The 25,158-nt window shown below is 34.2% G+C and overlaps 1 protein-coding gene across 1 annotated transcript in view; it reads right to left on the bottom strand.

The window, feature by feature from the left end:
* The window catches only part of LOC145245780 (beta-sarcoglycan-like), a 44,110-nt gene extending 32,638 nt beyond the window's left edge, over window positions 1–11,472 (bottom strand). The window contains exon 1 of the mRNA XM_080107397.1: window positions 11,435–11,472. Within this exon, the coding sequence (XP_079963523.1) occupies window positions 11,435–11,449 (15 nt within the window). The 5' untranslated portion in view covers window positions 11,450–11,472. The remainder of the gene's footprint in view (window positions 1–11,434) is intronic.
* Between the last annotated feature and the right edge of the window lie 13,686 nt (window positions 11,473–25,158).

Genomic DNA, 25,158 nt, shown 5'->3' with positions numbered 1-25,158 from the left:
AGAAGAGAACAGAATTTCCTTCCCAAAAGGTCCTTCATTTTTTTTGCTATTTCATTCTGCATGTTTTTATTTTATTTTATTTTCTCATCCCCTATCCTTTAGCTAATGTTAGTCCTTAAATAAAATTTATAAAATATATATGGCGATTAAGCTACACTGAATATTCTGCGTTTCATCCACTATAGGATTCGTCAGGCTTATGCGCGAATTCTGTGGTTGCTTCTTGTTTTTATATATGTTGAGGATTTCTAGTTAGCCAATCAGCTTTCTAGTATCCACCGCGCCCCTTCCTATCAGCCAATGGGCATGCATTTTATCGAACAAAGGCATCGATAAATGCCCACAGTATGCAGTATTTTACACAGGTACTTCATGAGTTATGGTATGCCGGAGAAAACTGCTTGTGATGGTTGACCCCCCCCCCCTACAATTTCAATGCATGAAAGACATTTCTAAAAGCATATCCCTTCGAGTGTCATCAGCCTATTATCTACAAAGCAATGGCAGAACCGAGGCAGCTGTCAAGCATAGGAAACGGATACCCACAACAGACATTTGTCCCTGGGGTTCACCAGATTCAGATGAAGTGGTAAAAACACTTCTACTACTCTGCAACACACCATCACTCGACATAGGTGTGTCACTGGCAGAACTTCTGTTTGCTCACCCCTTGAATGACCACTTACAGAAACCTACAAAATTCCGTCGGGAATGGTAGGGACATCAACCAGTGGTTCATCAACAACTCCAAACACACTGAGAACAAACAACAACTTTTTTGAGATGAGAAAACTTAAAGAAAGGATGGAGAGGGGGGGACCATCGCCCCCTATGGGATGAAGTAAAAATAATAAACAGAGAGACCCACTGGAAAGTGAGAAAACTTAAAGAAACAGCTCACATGCTCGGACATAACAACCTACTGAGCAAACCAAGCATAGAGCTGAATGCAATTTGGACACCTCTGATAGAGAGAGAAAACCTTGAATAACAACATAGGTTTAACATTAACAAAAACCAACTAATATTTGTCCTAGTGACATATGGCCGAGTGGTCCTAGACGTTGTATCAAAGTTTCATTTTCACATGTAAACTTTATACTGAAGAACCATGACAATTGTCCAAGCTCATTTCACTAAATCTGTAAAAAAGATAAGATTAAAACATTTTATCGCTGAACTTTTTGGAATTTAATCACGAATAAATCTATTTTCAGAAACCCAAAATGAGAAATCGAAACTACAAAAAAAAATAAATAAATAAATAAAAATAATAACAGATTGTAAATTGTCCCGGGTATGACGCTAAACTATGACCATTTTTTCTTGTCTTCCAAGCAAATTAACAAACTAAAATATCTTACAGAATGTTTCGAGTTTTGTTTAAAAAAAAAAATTGTATATTTGAAAAAATGTGTGTATCTGTATTTCAATGTATATATTTGAAAAATATGTATATCTGTATTTTTATATGTATTAAGAAAAACAAAAACTATTTATAAAAAAACTAAAACAAACAAAAATTAAACAATGTGATTAAAAATGGCTTCTTTTTACACACATAATATAACCAATAAAATGATATATTATTTTAACCAATGAGAATAAAGACAAATTCCAAAAATAAATAAAACAAAAAAAAGAAGAAAATTCTTTTTTTATTTTTACACTATCAAACCAAATTGAGTCCAAAAGGCGGTCATCAAATAGATTAGACTTCCAATGTAGTCCTCACTATACGTTCAGGCTAACCAAGCTTTCACTACACAACCAGACTAAACTAGTCTTCAATACACGGTCAGGCTAACTAGCCCTCACTACACAGCCAGACTAAACCAACCCATACTACATGGCCAGACTAAATTAGTTCTCACTATATGGTCAGACTAAGCTAGCCTTTGATACATGGCCAGACACGGCCAGACATAGCTAGCCCTTGATACATGGCTACATCAACTTTACTTTTCTTGCAGAATATAACTTGTAATCTATAATGAAAAAAAAGGAGAAATTACCTGCACCCCTACCTATTATCTTTACATCTTGACTTCAATGTTTTCTCTTAAATTGATTCCCATGAGTTTTTGAGATTAACGTACAAAATACTGAACAGATATAAGTCGTGTATCCCAATCATAATTAACAGATCAGAAGTAATCTCCTCTGCATCTAATAAACTCTTTTGCAAAAAAACTTTGCATCAAATTCCATCCTTTGTGATCAAGACCACCTATTTCCAGAATTCGCCCCATTAAAGTAAAAATACTCTAAATAGCATGCATATATTAACCGTTATCAAACTTATCAAGAATCTTGATGCCAGCAAAGTAACTGGTCTTGAAAACATTTTGGTTATTTTGCTTACAGCTGGAACTTGCTCTTATCCTTACAAAACTATTTAATCGTTGTTTAAAGGAGAAATGTTCTCTCTCTCTCTCTCTCTCTCTCTCTCTCTCTCTCTCTCTCTCTCTGTTATTTGGATTATTTAGAACATTGTTCTCATCATCCTTACCTTAGTGTTATTTGTGCAACGTTTTGATCGATGTAACCTTTGATCTTCTTCAGGTATATCTTGTCGAACTCGGGAATCTTTCTCTCAAAGTCTTAAATCTGTACAGAATTTCGAACGAAAACCCTTTATTTAATCTAGGAGAGTAGCATCCTCTTCTTCTGTCATCTATGACCGGGTAGAAGTCTTAAGTATTTACACAATTATATTCTTAGCATCATCCACACTGAGTGCTGAACCATTCAACCTCCAAAAGAATGCCACTTACAACTGAATTTTATCAAATACTTTATCCATTATGCCATGAGTCCTTGTGGACAATTCTAGTATGAACATATATCGGCATTGAAATATTTTGAGGAAATGGTATCAGTATTAACACCATTAAATCCAACAATGTGGCTATAATATGCAGACCATGAGTTCATACTCTGGCCTTGCTAAGAAAATTCCGTCAGTCTGTTCAATATTTAAAAATGCTAAAGACTGGTCTTCTGTATCTCAATATGGACCAATCAGTCTCCTGTACGTCATAAGTGAGTTGTTTGAATTTTCAATAAAGTAAGATGTTTTCAATACTTCAGCCTTATTGATAAGAAATTTTGAAGAAAATAGTATCAACACCAATCTACGTCAAGGATCTGTTTTATCCAACTCTCATCCTGACCTGATCAGTGATCTTCCAAATCATCAATTTGAGATCATTGGTTGACATTATGCGAACGACACAACTGTCTATGGCAGCACTTAAAAGAGCACCACTGATCAAAATCTTATTGGTTCTCTCTCATTTCCGATCCTGAACACACGGTAAAATAAAACATGGCTTGTGTCACGACCCGGTTAATGGATGACCGAATTGATTGGCAATCAGATCGAGACACATAAATTTATTTTATTTGATATCCAATGGCTCATCACTTATTTTTGGTTAATCGTCAGATGTCGGATCAACCATCGAAATATATCATTAAGGGGAATGGAACAGCAGAGCAATGAATGGCGAAACAAACACTCAATCAAAGTTTTAAATTCAATAAAGACTTTTATATACAAAAAGGAAGAAGAAGCCACGATAAAAAGAATGAGTGAGATAGACGTATCTTTGGAATGTTTGCCAGATGTATGCAACATGCAAATACAATATAATATGTAGAAAAGTTTGTGTATAAGAAAAGATATTGGCATGAGATAGGCCAAACCTAGCTGTTTTGTTCTTTAGGGTGAAAACGGATCATAAGTTCATAAAAACGATAACCAAAAAAAATTTGAGATGGCGAAAGTCTATCTTTTCCTCGAATCATAATTCCAAAGAAGAATAAATGTTGAGTTCAATCTGCAATACGATCGTATTTGAATAATAATCCACAATTCAATTAATTCAAATCTCAATCTTCGATGAGGTTCGATTCTCGGAGATAATGTTTACACACCGGACTTGGCCGATCTCTTTACGCCAACTGCCGCACATCGTCTTATTTTCAAATCCCCTCGTGGTCTGCTTTTCCCGCCTCAAATGTTCGCTGTCTGGTTGCCATGATGACGTATTTCCGTTCGTTACGACGATTGTCACACCCAACCTCTGCCCCACTTCCCCCAGCCAAGTGACTGCCACGCCACATCATTTACAGAGAGAGGAGGTTGCCTGACTGATTAGATCTTAGGAAGAGAGAGATAGCGAGATATATAGAGAGTAAGTATTAACGCCAGATAGATAGAGAGGTAGAGAGATTGAATGTTCGCTTTGCTCTGACGTCACACTTGTAACTTTTAACACCTCTAAAACCAGCCACTCTTTTCACTATCAATGCTCTGACCCTCGTGTTGCCTCAGTTGAAATGAATGACTTTCCCTTTGAGAAATTCCCTTGATGTCATAAGCTCCCAGAACTATAGAACTATAGGGTCCAAATAGCATGGAAATCATGGCTTATTCACAAACCCCTTTATTAAAAAAATAATAAAAAATAATCCCTCTTTATGTACTGGTGAATATTGTTATCCACCATAAAATATTTTCTCCAAATAGTTATTCCCTTGTTTGTGTGTAAAATTCAGTTCGCTATAATTTATTTAATGTGTTTATTATTTACTTACTAGGAGTAGTCATACAGGCCACCGTCAAAGATTTATCTTTGAGTACAACTTGTGGCATTCTCTGAAGTCTTAGTGACAACAAGTCTTCTCAGATTTCCAGTACTCTCCACTTCTTTCAAGAACCTAGCAGATAAATTTGCATTATAGCAACAGCCAATGTCAGCAGCTTACCAATGATTTCTCGTTGCAGTGAATATTGGTCTTCACTGGAATTTGGATGGCAATATCCCAATTCTCTTTGCACTCATCCAGTGGAGATCTGGCTTGTGTTTTCTCGTCTCAGTTATTCCATCCTCCTTGACTCTCCTCACTTATTTGGTGTGGAAACAGTTTATGGTGACATACACTACTACTACTACTACTACTACTACTAAAACATTACTGAATAATAAATAAATTTTTTGGTAGTCAAACCCATTTCTTGTATGTAATTTACACTTTTAAATTAGTAAATTAATCAAAATAGTTGTTTGGGTTAAATTAAATTAAATAAACTTTGTCAAGTTACAAAAAGTCTTTGCTTTTGTTTTTGTTGTTTAAGAAATAAATATAAGTATATACTTCTTTTAAGAAGTATCCAACTAAGGAGTTTATCCGGGGCCACCAAAATCAACAGACATTAGACCATTCCTGTAATGATCTGGTCCGTATTGATTTTGCGGTGGGGGTTAAGTTCTGCATAGTCCTAGGAGGTATACCCTCTCAGGCTTTGCCTTCTCTCTTTGAGAAGGGGTTAGTTTATTGCTAATCGCCTGAGGCGCTCTCATCAAGGAATGCCTAGGCACTTTTTGCAGGTCAGAGCGCCCCTTTCTCTGGGGCACTGACTTCTCAACCTCATTTTATGACCCTGATGATCAAGTTCTTGTAGTGGGACAGAACTAAATTTTATTCTATCCCATACTGAGATTACATTTTGAATAGGATGTCTTTTCAAGGGATCTCATTTTGGTGAGTTCTGTACAATAAAGGTGAATAGGTGATTGTACATTATACTTGTTACAATCGACAAACACAGGTGTCGTGAAAATAAAAGAACTCTTCTTTCCTTTCCTGTACGAAATTACTTCCCTTGCTTTCCTTTCCCCAGTAAAATAGCAGTAGCAGCAGTCGAACATTTTTCTTTCCACAATATGATTGCTGGCTCATCTTTTTAGTAGAATAAACCTTTGAGTCTTAAACAACCCTGCCTTTTGTCTCCTTTTATTCTGAACACCTTAATAGCAACAGGGTTAGCAGAAGAATAGAAAACAAGTAAGTTGTTAAATTTTCGATGCCATTTTAATAAATAAAAAAATTATTTTAAAAATGACATCTGAAATTTGTATTGTTTTGATCGAACTATTGTTCTCATCTTGAATGTTATTTGTGCAACATTTCAGTTGATGTAGCCTTTGTTAGGCATGTTGGTCGCCATCTTGCACAAATAACTCAAGATGAGAACAATAGTCCAATGAAAACATGTAATACAAACAATTAACCCTCATCTCAAAAATTCAGAACTGTAACATTTAAAATATTATGTTCAAAGCAATCGCAAAATTGAAGTTTACGATGCTTCCCGACAATCACAATGCTATGAAAGAAAACCCTTTATTTTCTTTTAATATTCCATTTATTTGAGTAATTACTTGAATGATTATAAACTTTTTGAATCTTGACAAAAAATAAAAAAATTCTGGAGTGGTTGCTACAAAATTGTTTTCTTCAAGACTTAAATATTGTTGGATGATGCCATAGTGAAGCTGGCGTTGCGTCAGACAATAGCTATGGAGAATTTATTGGAACGTCCGATAAATTAAACATTTTTTTTGGAGCATGTTGAAAGAAGCAAGGGATATATCAGCACTTGCAGAGATCTGAGATTAGGCAGCAAATAGAAAGCTGGGTGCTCTAAGAAGACATGGAAGAAGCCATCAAGCAAAATCATAAACAGTGGAAAACTGACAAGCAGCAAAATCCCACCCCTACACTGGGATGCTGGAAAGCTTTCTACTCTAATAGTTTTTTTCCATAAAACTGCTAGACTTTAAAATTCCCTCTCGGATCTCTGCTTCCTTGACTGTACTGACATGGAGAAGTTCAAGTGTAATGTAAATAGACATCTCGCTTCTCAATTTTCCACATAACCCTAACCCCCATAGATTTTGTCCCAAATAGTAATCCCTTATGTCCAAGTGGAACTGTGTCTTGTTTGAGGTGAAATAAAAGTAAAAATTTTTTAAAAAACAACATATTTCTCTATAAATTGATATGAAAAGAAACACTTGTGTTGCTTGGCTGAAAGTAAATAAACATAACAGAGCCGCTGATACTGGGAGCAGCAGCATAAAGATATGCAAATGACCAATCCAGCTGCACAAAGTGACGTCACAGCAGAGACAAAAGGACACGTGGTCAGAGAAGTGGTGGTGTTCGATACGTGAGGAACGAAGCATGTGTTTGAGGTGTGGCCAGTGTTCAGAAAAGCACGTGGGTGACGCTACAGCAGGGACAAAAACTCACGCGGCCAGAAAAGGAGAAATGAACTGTTTAAATATATATATGTTATTCCTTAATTGGAATTTTTTTTTTTTTTTTTTTTTTTTTTTTGAACTGTTTAAATATTTAGAAAAAAAAATGCGTTGTTGAAAATATCAGATATAAAAGTTTTTATTTAAAACTGAAAAACGAGTTTCTTCCTTTCCTGTTTCTTTGATATAACGACTGCATTGCATAAAGATGGAGCAGTTGAGTGTTTTGTTTTTTAACTTCTTTTTGCTGACAATTGTATTTTTAGGCGATTGTTCAGTATAAGCTAACAAGAAAAAAAGGAGTGATAGAAACAAATAAACAACAAATAACTGTTACTAAACGTAAGAAAAATTAATTTTCTATTTATCTGTATAGTTTTCATGTGTGTTTACTGATTTGTTATCTATGAATTTGTTAGCGTCACTTTTAATTAGCCAAGCCAACATGATTTTCAAGATGGACAACAAGTTAGTCCAGGACTTGATCACTAATTCAAAGATAGTAATTAATAAATAAAAAAATTAAAAAAATTAAGTGGATTTATGGACCAGTAAGTCTAAGTCCAAGGATGGTTGCCAATCAGACTAAGGCATTTTATATATACAAGAGAGATAATGTTGAGCCAAAAGGAGCCCTGGTGCATGTTCAAAATAAAAACGAAAATTAAAAGTTATAAAATTGAATTTCAATTAAAAATCAATGTTGTCTACTTAGTTGTCATGTCACAATTAATAATGTATTGCTGCATTATTACATTAAAACATGTATTTTAACAATTTCATGATCCATTGATTCGCCATACCTAAACAAAGGAAGTAACTCATAGTTTGAAATATTTATATTTTAGTATAACTTGCAATTTTTCTTCAAAAATTATTTTCAATAATTATTTTTTTTTTACTTTATCGTTCTTCGTAAGTTTTGGATATTTTACTAATTTCTACATAACAATTAAGTAGATAACACTGCTTTTAGTTAAAATTCAATATTTTGATTTTTTTTATCTTTTTAAGTAGTTAAAAAAAAAATACTACAAGGTTAAAAACTTGCCAATGATAAGTGTTAGATGAAATAGATTGACCTAAAAAAAAAAAAGCAATTTGTAGCAACCACTGCATATGGCCAGAACAAATCCACGGCAGGAACATTTTCATGGCAATCACCATATGTATCAAAATGCACAAAGACACGTCCTGATCAAGTCACTTGCATGCATGGAATTAAGGAACTATGTTAACTTTCCGCACATAGAGATACAGCAAACAAACTAGAACTTTCGAGAACATCTCTATATAAAGATTTGCTGCGAAAAATCAAATCAGTTTTTCTTGTTTCCCCAAGACTGGATGTCAGAATAACTCCGCCATTGGGAGGCGTTAAAATCTCCTGTCTTGAATTTGTGCACCATGCACATGCAGCTTAATCCTCATCATGGAAAATTACCATATTGAATGGAAATTTAATTCTCTTTTTAAACAATGTTATTTTGAATTATTGTTTTTTATGTGATAAACACACGTATGCTTTTGCCCTTATGATTATGAACTGTTCATTTTTCTCTCAGAAAATAATTACATTTATTTCAAGCCACGTGTGACACTCTGAACACAGAAAAATCCATAATTTTAAACTCCATGCTTTTCTCACGAAATCCGCACCTTGCTAATCCTGCATAATGAACACTCATTACAAGAAAACACTTACGTTGGAACGATTTGAATTAATATTATTAACACGTAAATAAATGTTGTTATTTCATATTAATACAGTGATTTCGAGTTCTTTGTCAAGTTTTGTTATTTTCCAGAGTTATTTCTATATTTTTATTTTATGTATGTGAGGATGTGATCTGGTGACATACTTCTATTAATCGACAATCTTGTTAAATTTACCTTTCCTGGTCCCTTGGATACCCTACTACTTTCGACTTGCAAGAGATTTCTGCACCTGCAACCTCGGTCCTAAAAATTGATAGATCCCGATTATGAATTGGTGAACGTTGACTCACACGCTTACAAGTTAGTGACTCCACAGTTAGGTCCAACAAATTGGTAACTCCTCTGTGGGTCCTACAAATTCTTCTTTCTTTGTCAGAAACTCTCCTTCTGAATGTGAGAACTAAAGGATAAAATAAGGGAAGCGAGAATCATGCATTTGCTGAAAGTAAACCCAAGATCTACTTTCTTATTTCCTTGGTTCTTATTCCGAACAAGAACTTTAGCTTTTGTCATAAAGCAGTATTTCTCGAAGGTGCCACTATTCTAGAAAAGGTTAAAATGAGTTTTAAAAATAAAAGAAAAGAAAACGAAATTGAATTGTAAATAAACACATGCAGAAGAAACATAGTAACCGTAACTAGGGATGTGTGAGGATGGAGTATAGCTCCTTCGATGTGGCAGTCTGGAATCTTCGTGCATGTCAGATTTTCCTGGTCGCAGGAAATAAAAAAAAAACAAAAAAAACAATCCCCCTACCGAAAGAGGATGTAAGGCCTGAGAAGGTGGTTTCCTAGAACAATACTGCATCGTACTTTATTCTGACCCAAGTGTCAAACTCTGAAGCAAACCAGACTTTATTCTGAGGGTGCAAGGTAAGTATAGCAACAGTATAAATTTTGTAAAAGAAACGTTGTCGTATTTTGGTTCGACACCGTTCTTTGCTGTGAGAAGAAATATTGGTGTTTGTTAAGATACAGTTGACAGATCGATTTTTTTTTTTTAATATATTGTTTCAAGCAAAAACAATATTACATACTTAATTGTCATGCTAAAAGTAGTGTTATATCCAAAACTTACAAAAAATCATTGAGTAGAAATTTATTTCTTGTTAAAGGTAATTTTTACGGAAAATTAGGTAAAATCGCATTTTTCTTAGACGTTACAAAGTAGGCAGTATGAGGTTAAAAGCAGGGGACATAACCGCGAAAGGAATATTTTAGATTACGTGTGTCATGACTGCAATATTTGTTATCTATAGCAATAAAAACATAATAGCATCTATTTTTTGGTATCATTTGGATTATTATTTTCAGCTTGATTGTTTTTTTCACAACGTTTCAGCCGATGTAACCTCCTACCATCTTTAGGTGCATTCACACTGGATGTTATTGGTGAATAGTGAAAAAATGTTTGTTTTTTGTTTTCCCAACGAACAGCCGTTAGAAATCCAAGACGCAAATAGCATCAAGTCTATTTCTTTTTTTATAAATCCGGTTTTTTTTTTTTTTAATCTGATGTTTGTATATTTTTGAGATGAGGATTGATAATCATTTTTTTTTATTATTTGGACTATTATTCTCATCTTGGTTGTTTTTTCCACAACGTTTCAGCCGTCTTCAGACCAAACATTTTTCACTATTCACCAATAACATCCAGTGGGAATACACCTGGAGATGGTAGGAGGTTACATCGGCTGAAATGTTGTGCAAAAAACAATCAAGATGAGAATTTGGATAGCAAGTGCGTGAAAAAAAATGGCGTCTTCAATTTCGGCAATAAAGTGTAGAAGCACCAAAATAATTGTCAACTCTCATCTCAAAAATATACATTCATCTAAACAACAGCATTTGCTCTACTCGATGACTTTTAGATATATTACTATTTTCGACATGAAGAATAACTACGTAATATTGTTTTCGCTTAAAAAGATATATATTTAAGAAATCGATTTGTCAACTATAGTTAACAAGCACCAAACTATTTTGGATAGTCTCCCTTATCACAACGGGATTCTCTGAACAATAACAATTTACTTTTTTTCTTTTTTCTTTCTTTCTTTCACAAAGAATTTTATTTTTAACTAAAGGTCTAGCGGTGAAAGTGCGCCGGTTAACCATCGGAAGACTTACCTTAAAGTGCAGAATTGTTACAAAACACCCTCTCCTTCCCATATCAAATAATAGGTTTCTAAATAATTAAGCCAAAAACAGAATACGTTCGACAACAAATACCTAACTTCTTAAAGGTGGTCAACCAGGGCACTTTTTACCGTACTAGCAAACAAAAATTAATTCTGTTATAATTAAAATAAGATATCTCTACTAATAATAATTGGGTTAGTTCATCATGCAATGAAAACGTCAAAAACATAAGTTAACTTTTTTTTTCGTCATTTCATCATCCATAGATTAAAAATTAATATAACAAGACATTATATTTTTGTGAGTAATGTTTATTGAATTAATTATTAAATACAAAAAAAATGTTAGTTTCTCTAATTTTCGAGTGTTTTTATACGTCAAAATCAACAGGCTGTTAAATGGATAACAGTCACATTGTGTACAAATATAATCGTTTCTTTCTCGATCATGCAGTCTTACCCTACGTGTGGCCATCTTCCTGAATTTACAAATAGAGTAACTTGGCTTTTCTGAGACAGGAGAGCAGATATCAGGGGGGATAATCAGACCTGACTCTTAATAGGGATTTTCGATCTTTGACGTTCTTCAGATGCTGCACTTCAATTTCTTGTTCTCTGTCAGTGGAGGAGAAATCCTTCACGACTGAGACAATTTTTATTTTTGTTCCTTTTCTCCACATTAAAAAACGACCCTGGTGTCTAACTCTGCCCCGTGGGGAGGCATTGTAAATAGGAACAGTATCACATTGTAGTATCTGTTCTTCAGATGATCCACTTCAATTTCTTGTTCTCTGTCAGAGGAGCAGAAATCCTTCACGACTGTGACAATATGTTTTTTTCCCTTTTCTCCACGTTAAAAAACGACCCTGGTGTCTAACTCTGTCCCGTGGGGAGGCATTGTAAATAGGAACAGTAGCGCGTGTGGTGGAATTCATGTTTTTCTCAGGTTTAGGAGTATAAATGACTCGATAATCATTCCTACTACCGAAATAAATTATCGTAAAGGAACTACCCCTGGGAAATTAGTTAAAACAAATTTAATTTGCCTTTCCTACCGTTTGTGACTTATGTGAGCTAAAAAATAATATTTAAAAGAATTTTAAAGGAATTTAAGGCATTTATAAACAACAAAACGAAAAAGTTGCCAAGGAACAAATATATCTAAATAACTAAAACAATAGGTGTGTGTGTGTAACCGATAAATTCTTGGTCACATAACACTAAAATTGGTTCATGTGGCGGGACTACAGGTGTCGTTGTTAATCCTGTAAACTCCAAAAAAATTTATATAAAATAAAAATAATGTGTAGAATAGAGTTGACTAATCAAACAAAGATAACTGAGGCGGAGAATAAATTTAATACAAAATTTATTTTTTCCAAAACCGTAAATAAGTGAACAGAGAAGACCAGAAAGTTTCTTAATAAGTCTCTTCCTGCGACTGAGGTGATTAAATGTTGTTTATGTAATGAAGTAGAAAATGTTCCTGCGACTGAGGTAATAAAATGAAATGAAGTAGAAAGGTAAAAGTTCTCGGTTAAAAATAACCAGTCCTTTTTTTAGGAATAATTAAACAACATAAAAGTCCATCGCTTACTTTCGCAAAGAGATAGAAAAGGGTAAAAAGTTAATTTCCATGGAAAATTATCGGGTGCGCACGCGTTTAATGTTCTATAGACGGAATCGATGTTGATGTTTACTGTAATGTGCATCCAGGAGACAAGCGCCCACGTGTTTGTGTGTTGTGTGGGTGCGTAAGAGAGACGGACGAAAAGGAAAGACTTACCTCGGGACCGGCTCGGCGTCGCCAACCAAAAATAGAGAAAGAAAGATCAAGATGGCGGCCGCCGTCTTTTGTAAAGGATGATATTTCGCAAAGTCACATGAATTCTTGCAATATGCAAATTTAGCCGGCCTGCAACGGCCATAAAAGCGGGTGATTGAAAGACGTTGGGAGAGCGATGATTGACTTGGTCGGGAATCGTGTTGCTGTTGCTTCTCGTGCCGTGTGGGTGTGAGCATATCTTACCGTTGTTGGGACCGTTCTGAGTAACCGATTGTTGGGTCCGTTCTGAGTAACCGTTCGCGTCCGTCTAGGTACCTTGCTAGTTGGATTCCGTGCAGAACCGGTGTTTACTGGTTATTGAATTGCTTTACGTTGCTGCAACATTATACATCTACAGAGGGCGCAGTAATTTTAAAGGACTTTCCTTACACATTTTCTACATTTACAGCATGCTGACTGGGGTCGACTGATTAGTTTTGGCGCAAAATGCTCCCTTTATAGATTTCAACTGGCTCCATGAACGCCGTCGGGAAAAATATTTTTGAAATTTGTTTTCTTCATAATCAGATTGGATGAAATAAAACAACATCTTTGTGATGTAAGAGCTTTGGAAGACGTCCGCGGGGAAAGGCAGAGTTTAGTTTTTATGCCCACAGAATTTGCATGGGTGTAGAAAGGAAAATCTGACTATTTGATCACCCGTCTGGTCGGCCATATTAGATATTCATCATTAGTTATTTAGACGAGACATACACATTTAAATCATGATTTTCTCTAGTTCAGATGGTGCAGTAAATAAACTTTTAACTCGAAATGACCCATAACCTACTAATGTATAACATAAGACGCAGAAAAGAAACATTTATAATGCGTACACAGCTTTATTTTCTCATATAACCACCGTACGCACTCAATGGATTTTACCGAATTCTTGTAGTTCTTTTATGGAGGGTCTCTTTTTAGGTGGTCATCAAATATAAGTTTCTTTAAAAAATATATAATTATTTCGATGTGAAATGCAAAAGTTAAATTAGAATATTTTGAAATATTTGCACTTGTTTTTCTTTTCTTTTTTTTTTTCATTAACTTTATTTGTAGGATTTTATTTATTTATTTTTTTTTTTTGAAAAGATAAATTTCTTTGATAAAATAAAAAATGTCTTAAAAATCTAAAGATAATTAAATTTTGAATTGTTTCCATTTTTCCCTACTGTAACTTTTCTGGAAATGAAAACAATAAAATACTTCTGCTTAACTAGAGTGCGCTGATACCAGAGTCTGTTTTTATTTTTTTATTTATTTATTTTTTCTTCCTTAGTGAAAAATTATATTTTAATAAAGTGATGGGTATGAAATTTTAAGCAACTCATTTCCTTTGAAAAACATTTTTTCCACTTAATGTAAAAAAAAGAAAGATGAATTGTTTTGGCATAATATTTATGGTATATTAGTAAATAATCCTTCATGTTAACATCTCCCTGCATTTGTGAAAATTTGTTCCTACTTTGTTGCTAACATGGTTGTTTAATGCCAACCCTGATTTAAATAAATAAATAGGAATAAAAATATTCACAATTAAAGTGTTAATAGCAGGGACAAAATTGATTTGCATTTGTAAGAGGTGATAATACTGTGGTAGCTGAATCATGAAGTCATGCCGACGAACACTAAAAAGCAAATGGCTGTAATTGCTTGCCCTCTTTTGTTTGGATTCGTTTTGTTTCTTACTTTTAAAAGCAAGTAGGTTTTCACAGGAGCGTGTTAACTCAAAGTATTATCAGTTAATGAAAATCGTTTCAAACATCCAAAAGTAACACATCTATGTGAAAATAATAAGCCAGTGAGAACTTAGAAACGCCTATAAGACCTGGTCAACAAAATAATTTTTTTCCAGAATTTTTAAGACAGTTGCAGTACCATAGGATCGTAATAATGTAAGCTTACTCTTTTACTGTGTCTTTGGATGGAGGCAAGTCGCAAAGAAAAGGACTCATTGACTCATGTACCAGTCTTCATCAGCTCGCATATATCTATACACACACTAACAAGAACAAGGTAACCCAACACACATACACAATGCCATGCTGCCAAATACTCACATATCTATATTGACACACATTCAATGCCTCTGTTCAGTTTTGAAAGACAAAGGATACCCTTTGTAGGGGCAGCTGCGCATGTAATTATGAAGCAAGGGTTGCACAATCCTCAACCACACCTCTCCTGAATCGGCACTGCTTGAATTCAGTGGCAAGGAGAAGGCAAGGATGACTAGAAACAATGTCAAGATAAGCAGATAGTACATACAGCACCTAGAAGTCCCAAATGGTTACCCATCTGGTACTGGCCAGGCTCATCGTTGCTTAACTTCAGTGATCTGACGGGAACCAATGTGTCAAACATGATTATGCCTTATCAGACACACATATTCACACTATAAACACATTGATCTACACATTTCTAAGTCACTATGTTACTATGAACTCAACTTTTATTTTAGATTAAAATATTAATAACTCCATTTTATTTCAGTATTTAATTTGTGTATTTCTGTTTTATTAAATGCTAGCTTTTTTTTTTTTTTCTCGTCCAATACCGGCTTCCATCTTATCTCGAAATTACTTATAACGTCACCAACTTACTTTCGGAAGAACCCCCCCCCCATCCGCCTTTCTTTTATATCGTAAGCTTCTTAAAATGTGACTAGCTTAAGTTCAGAATAAAATCATGCTTTTCTTTTAACGGTTAATTTAAAAAAAAAAATGTTTTGAACGCTGCTAACTCAATTTCTTTCACTACAGTTTGCAATTTGGAGACGGAAGTGTTTTTGTTGAGATAAGTGATTTCAATTTTAATCATACTTTTTATTTTAGATTAAAATATTAATAACTCCATTTTATTTCAGTATTTAATTAGTGTATTTCTGTTTTATTAAATGCTAGCTTTTTTTTTTTTTTTTTCTCGTACATAAATGTTTATTTATCTACCGAGTTGATTGCAAAAATAGATTACGAATTGTACTCATTTTTACTTCGTGAGAGGGGAATCTATCACCATACTTTCCCTTAAACACGTCTGTTGGACTTTTATTAAGTACAATACTTAATTATTATTTTTTTTTTTTTTTTTTTAATGGAGAGTAGAAAACGCATTTGTGGATGCGTTATCGGCAGCTCCTGTTACTCTTGCTTCTTCTTATTTGTCCCTCAGTCCTCATTTTTTAATGAGTGATTTTTCTGACAAAGGGAGAAGAAAAAGCTGTTTTCTAGGTTGGTAGTATTTTGTGCGAACAGTTGGCAGAGATGGCAGAAATTTTCTGTTTCTATGTCTATACTTGTAGCCATGTCACTAGTAAGGGTACTGGAGGTAAACGTTTTGTCTGGGCTGACGTTATCCGCCTGATAGTCAGGGACCCGAACCTTGGATTAACCACTAAGGAGGCTGTCCTATCAGCAGGTGCAAAGTACTGGGGCTGCTGTATTGCCATTTGGTGAATGGATTCTGGACCATGCAGTAGCTTCTGGTGGGGCCTCTCGATGCCATACTAGTGGGTAATTGTTACGGCTTTACCTTATCATTAGCTGCAAATAAAAAAAAAAAAATTCTTCATTTCTTTTTCTCTCTTAGTTTCCCCTCTCTGTCCTGCTCTAAGTAAATCTGACGACCTAGTCCAAAAATTTCAAAATTTCATCATGACAAGTTTCAAGAAAAAATACACGATTAAACCTGGTTCTCCAACTTCCAACGTAGACCCCTACTACCATGTCTCCTTCTCCAACATCAGGGGTCTACGTTCTAACCTTCCAGAGGTTGAAACCCAATTACAGGAGACTAAACCAGACCTTTTATTTTTAAGTGAAACTGGCATTGGACAGGCTATTTCCCTAGAAGAGTTCGCAATTAAAGGATACTCTAACTTAACTTCTAAATCTGACCCCCAAGATCGCCATGGGCATGGAATATGTGCCTATATTAAAGATAGCTTTTCATGTGGGAGGGACATCTCCAGGGAAGATCCTAACTTACCCTATATGTGCTTCCGGGTTGCTTTAGCTCACACTACGGCATTTTTATTTACTCTCTATCGCCCCCACAACAGCGGAGTTACTATCTTTAAAAGCATATCTGAGAAAATTGACCAAGTCCTATCTGCTTATCCTTCAGCTAACATTCACGTATGTGGAGACTTCAATGTTCACAACGTCGTATGGTTGACCCACTCAAACAAGACCGATGATGAGGGGAGGTTCTGTCATGATTTCTCCATTGCCTATGACCTCACTCAAATTGTTCAGGAACCCACCCGTGTGCCCAACAATGACGGCCAGTATGCGAGCCTACTAGACCTTTTTCTCACAACTTGCCCTGAACTATGTTCAGTTTCTGTTCTGTCGCCTCTTGGATCTTCCGACCACTCTGTTGTATCAATTAAGATAAAAATGAAATGTAATAAGTCCCCAGACTTATTACATTTCATTTTTATGAAATGTAATAATTTTTTTTTTTTTTTTTACCTCTCCATCGTACAGTATATCGATACACTAAGGCTGACTGGGATAGCTTCCGTACATTTATAACTGATCTACCTCTGCATTCCATATTTAAAAAGGATGTGTCCTCTATAGTATTAGACCTGACGGAATGGTTAATTGTAGGTATTGACCGTTTCATACCCTCGAAAAAGTTTCAGCAAAAACCTAACAGCCAGCCATGGTTCTCTCCAGAATGTGCTGCTGCCATTGCGCACAGAAATCACTTTTTCCACTGTTTCCAACGTAATAGATGTATGGAAACTAAAGCCGCTTTCAGGACTGCCAGCAACCATTGTAAGAAAGTAATAAAGAGCGCAAGATGGTTGTATGCTCAATCTGTTAAGTCCAAAGCAGCTGAGCAGCGGCTTGGTTCCCACCAGTTTTGGCAAATAGCAAACAGAATTCTGAACAGAAGTGTGTGCTCCATCCCAACTATCATCAATGGACCTGAGGTAATCTCGTCAGCATCAGACAAAGCCAAACTCTTTGTCAAGAACTTTGCAGCTAATTCTACTCTTTGCGATCAAGGCCGCCAACCCCCAATATTTCCTCTTGTATCTGAAAACACACTATGTGATATACGTATATCTGTACGTGATGTTGCCAAGCTAATCAAAAACCTTGATTCCAGTAAAGCAACTGGCCCGGACGGTATTCCAATTATAATACTAAAAAAACTTCAACCTGAACTAGCGCCCATACTTACAAAACTGTTTAAACGTTGTCTTAAGGAGAATAGTTTCCCATCTCCCTGGAAAATTTCATCAGTATGCCCTGTATTTAAGAATTCAGGTGATCGCTCATCCCCCTCTCAGTACAGGCCAATAAGTCTCCTGTGCGTCATGAGTAAGTTGCTGGAATCTGTGTTAAATACAGAAGTAATCAACCATCTCAACAAAAATAACCTTCTTAGTGACACTCAATATGGTTTCCGTTCTGCTAGATCTACAGCAGATGTGCTTACAGTTATATCTCATAGGATTAGCAAATCTCTCGATGGAGGCAACCTTTCTAGGGCAATTGCTCTTGACATATCTAAGGCCTTTGATAGGGTATGGCATAAAGGTTTACTTCATAAGATCTCTAGCTATGGTATAGCTGGAAATGTCTTCTCAATTATTAAATCATTTCTTTCTGATAGGTTCATAAGAGTAGTAGTTGAGGGGCAAAAATCAGAAGCCCACAGTATTAATGCCGGTGTCCCTCAGGGGTCCATCCTGGGCCCAACTCTTTTCCTGATCTACATTAATGATCTTCCAAATCACATCCTTACATCATTTGTAGACATTTATGCTGACGACACTACCATTTATGGTAGCACATCTAAGACAGTAAACGACCAAGTTCTCTCCAATTCTCTCTCCTCTGATCTTGAGCATGTAGTACAATGGGGAAAGGAGTGGCTGGTTACTTTTAATGCATCTAAAACCAAGCTTCTCTCTTTACATCATCAACATTCTGATCCCCATCTGGCATCAATTGAAATGAATGGCTCTCGTCTTCAGGAGGCCTCAAGTTTTGACAAGCTTCTGGGCTTGACCATTACTCCTGATCTTAAATGGAACACGTACATCAAATCTGTTGCCAAGGCCGCTGGAAAAATGGTGGGATCTTTCTATCGATCCAGTAGATATCTCACTGCTGATGCAATTCTCTATCTATATAAGAGCCAGGTACGTCCAAGGATGGAATACTGTTGCCACATCTGGGCAGGAGCTGCTAGAAAGGACTTGTTCTGCCTTGATAGAGTTCAAAATAGACTTCGTAGCCTCGTAGGAGATGTCCTTTTCTCCTCCTTGCAACCTCTATCTCACAGAAGAGATGTTGCGAGTTTGTCTCTGATGTATCGTTATTTTCATGGAAAGTGTTCGACTGAGCTTCAATCTATGGTCCCCCCTCGCAAAACTTTCACAAGAAACACTCGTCTAGCTGTAAATACTATCAATAATTCCCCCCACTCTTTATCTGTGCCTAAACCTAAACGTAGATTCCATGAACAAAGTTTTTTTATTAGAACTGCACGCCTGTGGAATTGTCTTCCGTTTTCCTGCTTTCCGGCTGACTACAATATGGTTGTGTTCAAGTCTAACGTAAATAAGTTCTTGATGAGCCGTTCCATATAAGTTATCAAATTTAACAAATTTTCATTACCAATGATTATTATATTGTCCAATTTCTACTGTACACTCTTTAACCCTTATCCTTGAGTGGCCTCTTAGCCTTGATAATGTGTTGATACCTATGAAAAAAAAAAAAAAGAAAAAGTCCAATGTGAACAAGTTCTAATTGAATCGTCCCTCTAAGTAATCCAAGTTACAAAATTCCCACTGTTTACTATGCTAAAATCACAATGACTAATGTATACCTATTAACCCTTATCCTCGAGTGGCCCCAGGGCCTTGATAAGTGGTGACACCCATGTAAAAAAAAAAAAAAAACTTCATTTCACCAAACATGTGTCTGCACAAATGACTTAAAATAATTTTTATACCCGGTTTGCATTAAATGTTAGTGGTTCACAACTATACTCAAAGACACCATTATCATCCAAAATGGCCCTACCAAAACCAGGGATCATGCCACAATACAAAACAAAGAATAGCCAAACCGAAATGGATCCATTCAACAAAGTTCAAAATTTTGTGTATTGCCACCCAATAAAAGTTGAACATGTCTTTGTATTTTTGTCTTTCTTTCTTTCTTTTTTACCACCACATTTTTCAAGCTGTTTACATGTAATTCCCTATTCCTGGCTCATCAACTTTTCATTTTGGCTGTTTCTTAGAAATGGCCTTTTATCACACACTTTAGTTATGCCCATATGTTTAATATTGTTATCTTAACAAAACTTATCTCTCTTACAAAAAAATTTAGTTATATGTCCTTAAAAGGTGCCTGGAAAACTCGTACCTGGAAAACTCGTACCTGGAAAACCCATACCTGGAAAACTACCTAGCAAAATGGGGCGAGTTTTCCAGGTATGAGTTTTCCTAAATTCCCTTAAAATATTATCCAGTTAGAAAAAAGGGGATCATTACTGCCCGGTGGCCCAGAAATGGGTGATCATTTAATTCATACACGAAACTGATCCCTCACTCTAAATTCTAAAATAATTGTTTCATTTTGTTTTTGTTTTTTGTTTTTTTACTGCCACGGTTTCAGGCTGTTTACATGCAATGGCCTATAAAATATAATCACATTTTTATTTTTGGGTGAATTAGCCAATGATGTAACAGTACAAATTCACCATTTTTTTTTTTTATTCAATTTTTCAAAGTTATCTTTATCATCTTCTAACTATTTTGCTTTCCAGTAAGAGCTAAGAAAACAAAAAAAGAAAAACCTAATAATTTTCATAAAACGCATTGAAATTTTATTTTCTACCGACCTATATACTTTTAAAGTGCGGAAACTGAATCTGTTATTGTTAAGTTGTCTTAACAAAAAAAAAAAAAAAAAAAAAAAACTGGTGATCAATGTTTTTGGAGATGATTGCTTAGGTGTGTCAGAATTTGGGGGGAATTTTTGACACCCTTAACACAAAACTGCGAATAAAATATACAAAACTCATAATTTCTCTTTTTAAAGTGGGTTGTTTAATTTCTTTATGGAATATACTTCCAAAATAAACTATTAAAGTTTTTTCAAAAATAATAGAAATATTACTTTTTATTTTTAAAAAAAAGTGTTTACAAAGTGCATGCGCGCGCTCATGCAGTCATTTTTTTCTACGTAATGAAATTAATTGAATTTTAAAAGTTAAATTTTTTTCAATTTAAAAATCTATCAAAATTTTTCTGTTGGTTCAATGTTTAGGATATTTTCAGGTTTAATGTGAAATTTTATGCTCTTTTCAATAAACTGACTATAATATTCTAAACAAACGTTTCTTTTTAATTCATCCCCCCATTTTGAAATGTCTATTAAAAAGAAAATAATTAATTTTCTCACCTAAGGTTTATATATCACAAATTGAAGATAAAAGATCAATAAATAAGATAATCTAATTTAAAACAAAAACAAAAGAATAGTTATGTGCAAATTTATCTGCAAAGTCAAAAGTTTAAAACCTTTTTTAAAAAAAACATGGTTATTTTTTTTTCTAAATGAAACCTCACATTATGAAAATATTGTCCTGTAAAAATTGGACACTTACATCAATTTTTTCTATTTCGATCAATGTTGTATTTTTTAGATTTTTGAAAAAAAAATTAATTGCATAAAGAAGAAATAAAATATTTTAAATCAAAAACTCATGTAATTCTTTAAGAGAATAAAAAATGGAAAATTTGTTGGCGTTTTTCTTTTTTAAAAGTAAACTTTGATGAGTGAAATGTGATCATTTTTTAAATACACTGACGTATTATTAACTAATTTGATTGTTGACAGTGAACACATGTCAGAAATTCAAAGGGGAGATAAGACATATCAGCACTTGAAATGTTTGTTTCTTTATAGAGTTACTACCAGGAAATATATTTGGTCAAATGTGTTGTTTTTACGCGTTTGAAATAATTAATTATGGCGCTTTCCAGCCTCCGTATTTGTCAACTGGAAGAAAGGGAGGCAACTCCGCTCTGTCAACACCTGTTATTAGATTTTAAAATCGCGGTCTTTTCGGATGCTTGCTTAAAAAATTCTTTTATTTAAAAAGTACATGGAATATAAAATATAAATATGGGCAAATTCTTATAAATGAAGAATGGAAGCACCCATTAATTAGTATTTTTATAGGTAAGTGATTTTTTGGAATTTATATATATTTATTATATTTGGAGTAAGCTAAAATTTGTTGAATTTCTTGAAGTCTTTTTTAAAGAAAACTGATTAAAAAAAAATATTGCATATTTTTCTATCAAACCTTTCATTATTTAAAAATTTGGTCTTTGTTCCTTTCATTGAAAAAAAAATTAGAGTTTAAATTACATTTTTCAAGTAGTTATAAGCTTCAAAAGATAGTGAGTCTAATTGTTCAAATTTTTATCACTCATTTTTAATGGCGACATCTAACACTGCTAATGATTGCTTAGCTTGGATAATTCAAGCTGAAAAGATAGTAAAAAGAAAAAAATGACTTACCCTACCACTACCAAATTCGGGGGACTTGCCACTCGACTCGGGATTAGTGGTAGGCAAATATTTATTTATTTATTTATTTATTTATAAACTATTTTTTAAAGGAATAAAGCACCAACAGATAGACAAGCAGCCATTTCGGAGGGTTTTTTTTAAACAAAATTATCTCCCTTTGACTTTAAGAGAGTAATAGGTTAATATTAGCGTCTTCTATCAGTTATTTTAATTTGACTGTAATTTACGCTAGCTCATTATTTTACAAGGAAATGGCTTTCTGCAATGCTCCCAAATAATTTATTTTTTTTACTAAAGACGATGTTTTAGTGAATAAAAAAAATACCAGCAAATTACAATAAATTTAATTAATTACTCAAAAAGAAAATCAAGGGAGATAATTCCATTTTTTTTCGGGGCTAATGCATTTAATTTTTTTTATCCGCTTGTTATTGCAGGTTGCTAATTCTGTCCTTTATGAAAAAATATTACGGTGCTCTTCTAGAATTCGTCATTGCGTCAAGGGAGATAATTTCATTCTACTTAGAAACTCTGATAGGTTGCATTTATTTAGCGTCCTAAATTCTCGTATAAAAAATGATCTAACCTTTTAGTAAAATAGAGTTATCTCCCTCAACACAACGACGACTTCTAAAAGACTATCGCTATTTTATTTATTTATTTATTTATTTATTTATTTATTTATTTATTATATACTTTATTAAAACTTGGCGTTATTACCGTTCTGGATTTGTGGTGAACGTGTGGGAGATCCAGAAAGGTGATAACGCCAAGTTTTAATAAAGTATATAATAAATAAATAAATAAATAAATAAATAAATAAATAAAATATGTTTTGGAGAATTGACTCTGGTCCGTTGGGAGAAAAACAATTTATCTTGTGTTGTTGGATTCTTACTTTCCTAAGTTATCAAAACTTTTTTTTTTTTTTTTTTTTTTAGCTAGCACTTACGGTTATTGTACTCATGTGACCTGCAACCACATCAGTAAAATGAAATGGATATTTTTTTGCTAATTTTCAAACAATATCTTTTTTAGTAGATTTATGTTCGTATTATATTTTTCAAAAACAAAAAAAAATCAGACTCGAATTGTACTTTCATTAAAATAGTTCTTGTTCAAAAGCGACAACTTTTTCTATTTTCAAATACAACTAAATTTCAGAGTTCGGCACTCGAACTGTTATTCAAACTTCTATAAAACGACAAATTTTCAAAGTTTGATTTGCATGTGCATATAAGAAATTCTCCATAGCCCAACAAATTATCACCAAGTGCGAGCTTTGAATGCGTATTTAACTTCTCCATGGCATCAAATTCTGGGTTTTGAATACGTATATAAATTATCCATGGCATGACAAATTTTCACTTTGACTTTCAAATGCACAGTTAACATTCAAATGAATAATCATATGTTAACAAAAAATCGTTTAATTTCTGCCCAAAGTGTATTGAAATATTTAAAGCACATTACATTTAAACACTATTAAACATTTTATGTTTTTATAAAAATAACTTCCGCCTAAGTGTTTAAATGCACATACTTTAAATTATCCATAGCATGGCGAATTGACTTCTAAATTTGCCTCCAACATTTAATCATATTCCAACACGTTCACTTCACGAGTCATAATGACAATTAAAAAGGAAAATCCAATGAATCCTACCAGGAGTTTTTAAAATTCTACACCAATTCTCTCGACCCTCAATTTTTTAAAGGTTGACGCAAATCATTTCAATTTTTCTCCTTCTCAACATCTTCAAACCTCGACACGATACATTCAATCTTTTTCCTTTTTCAATGCCTTCAACTTTAAAATCTTGACGCGTATCATGTAATATTCCCAGTCTCTCGACACTTTCAATTTTTTAAGTTCTTCATCAAAATAGATTAAACTGGACTCTTGTCACCTTTCGACCGCCATTATAATTTCCGATCCATTCAGTCCGGTTCTTCCAACTCGCTATCTTGATTTCAGGTCTTTTATTACATCATTTTGGCATGTAAATTTTGACAGGCAAATTACTGCATATCAAACTACAATACATTAAATATATATCAACATGCAGCCCTGCCTCACATCTCTGCAGATTGATTTATATCGACTGATATAACTGTCTACTCTAATGGCTGCCTCCTGTTCCTAATATATGTTTCTGGGAACTCAAAGATCTTTCCCATCGATGTATAGCCCTACTAGAATATCAAACAAGCCAGAGTGTTGTACTTTGTCGAACGCTTTCGAATAATCAATGAAGCAGAAGTACAGGTCTTTCAAAATTTTGATGGATCTTTCCATGAGAGTTTTTGATATGAAGATTGCACTTCTGGTGTCTTTGTATGCCATGAATCCAAATTGCGTTTCTGATATTTCTGGGAGTACTTTATTTCTCATTCTCTTCATGAGTATTCGTAAAAGAACCTTGATGAGGTGACTCATATGACTGATTGTACGATGTTGGTCACATTCAACTGTGCCCGGTTTCTTAGGGATTGTAATGTAGATGGTCTTCTTCATATATGTTGGAATCTCTCCTGTGTCATAAATATTGTTCAGTAATTTTGTGACTGCCTAAATTCCCCCTTTGCTGTTATCAATTCAAAGGGGATTATCATCAGATCATGACACCTTACAACTTTTCATCTTGTTGAGTGCATGTCTCACTTCTTCTTCCATGATTATATGGCCATCTTTGTTGCTAATATGAGGAGGTGAATCTCTCTTATCATGGTATAATGCTTCAATGTATTCTGAGCACCTGATAAGGATATCTT

The sequence above is a fragment of the Euprymna scolopes genome, chromosome 23 (assembly GCF_053919585.1).
Source record: "Euprymna scolopes isolate OS-2025 chromosome 23, ASM5391958v1, whole genome shotgun sequence".
Lineage (NCBI taxonomy): Eukaryota > Metazoa > Mollusca > Cephalopoda > Sepiida > Sepiolidae > Euprymna > Euprymna scolopes.
Note: the sequence above shows the minus strand (reverse complement) of the source record. Positions and strands in the feature narration are given on the sequence as shown.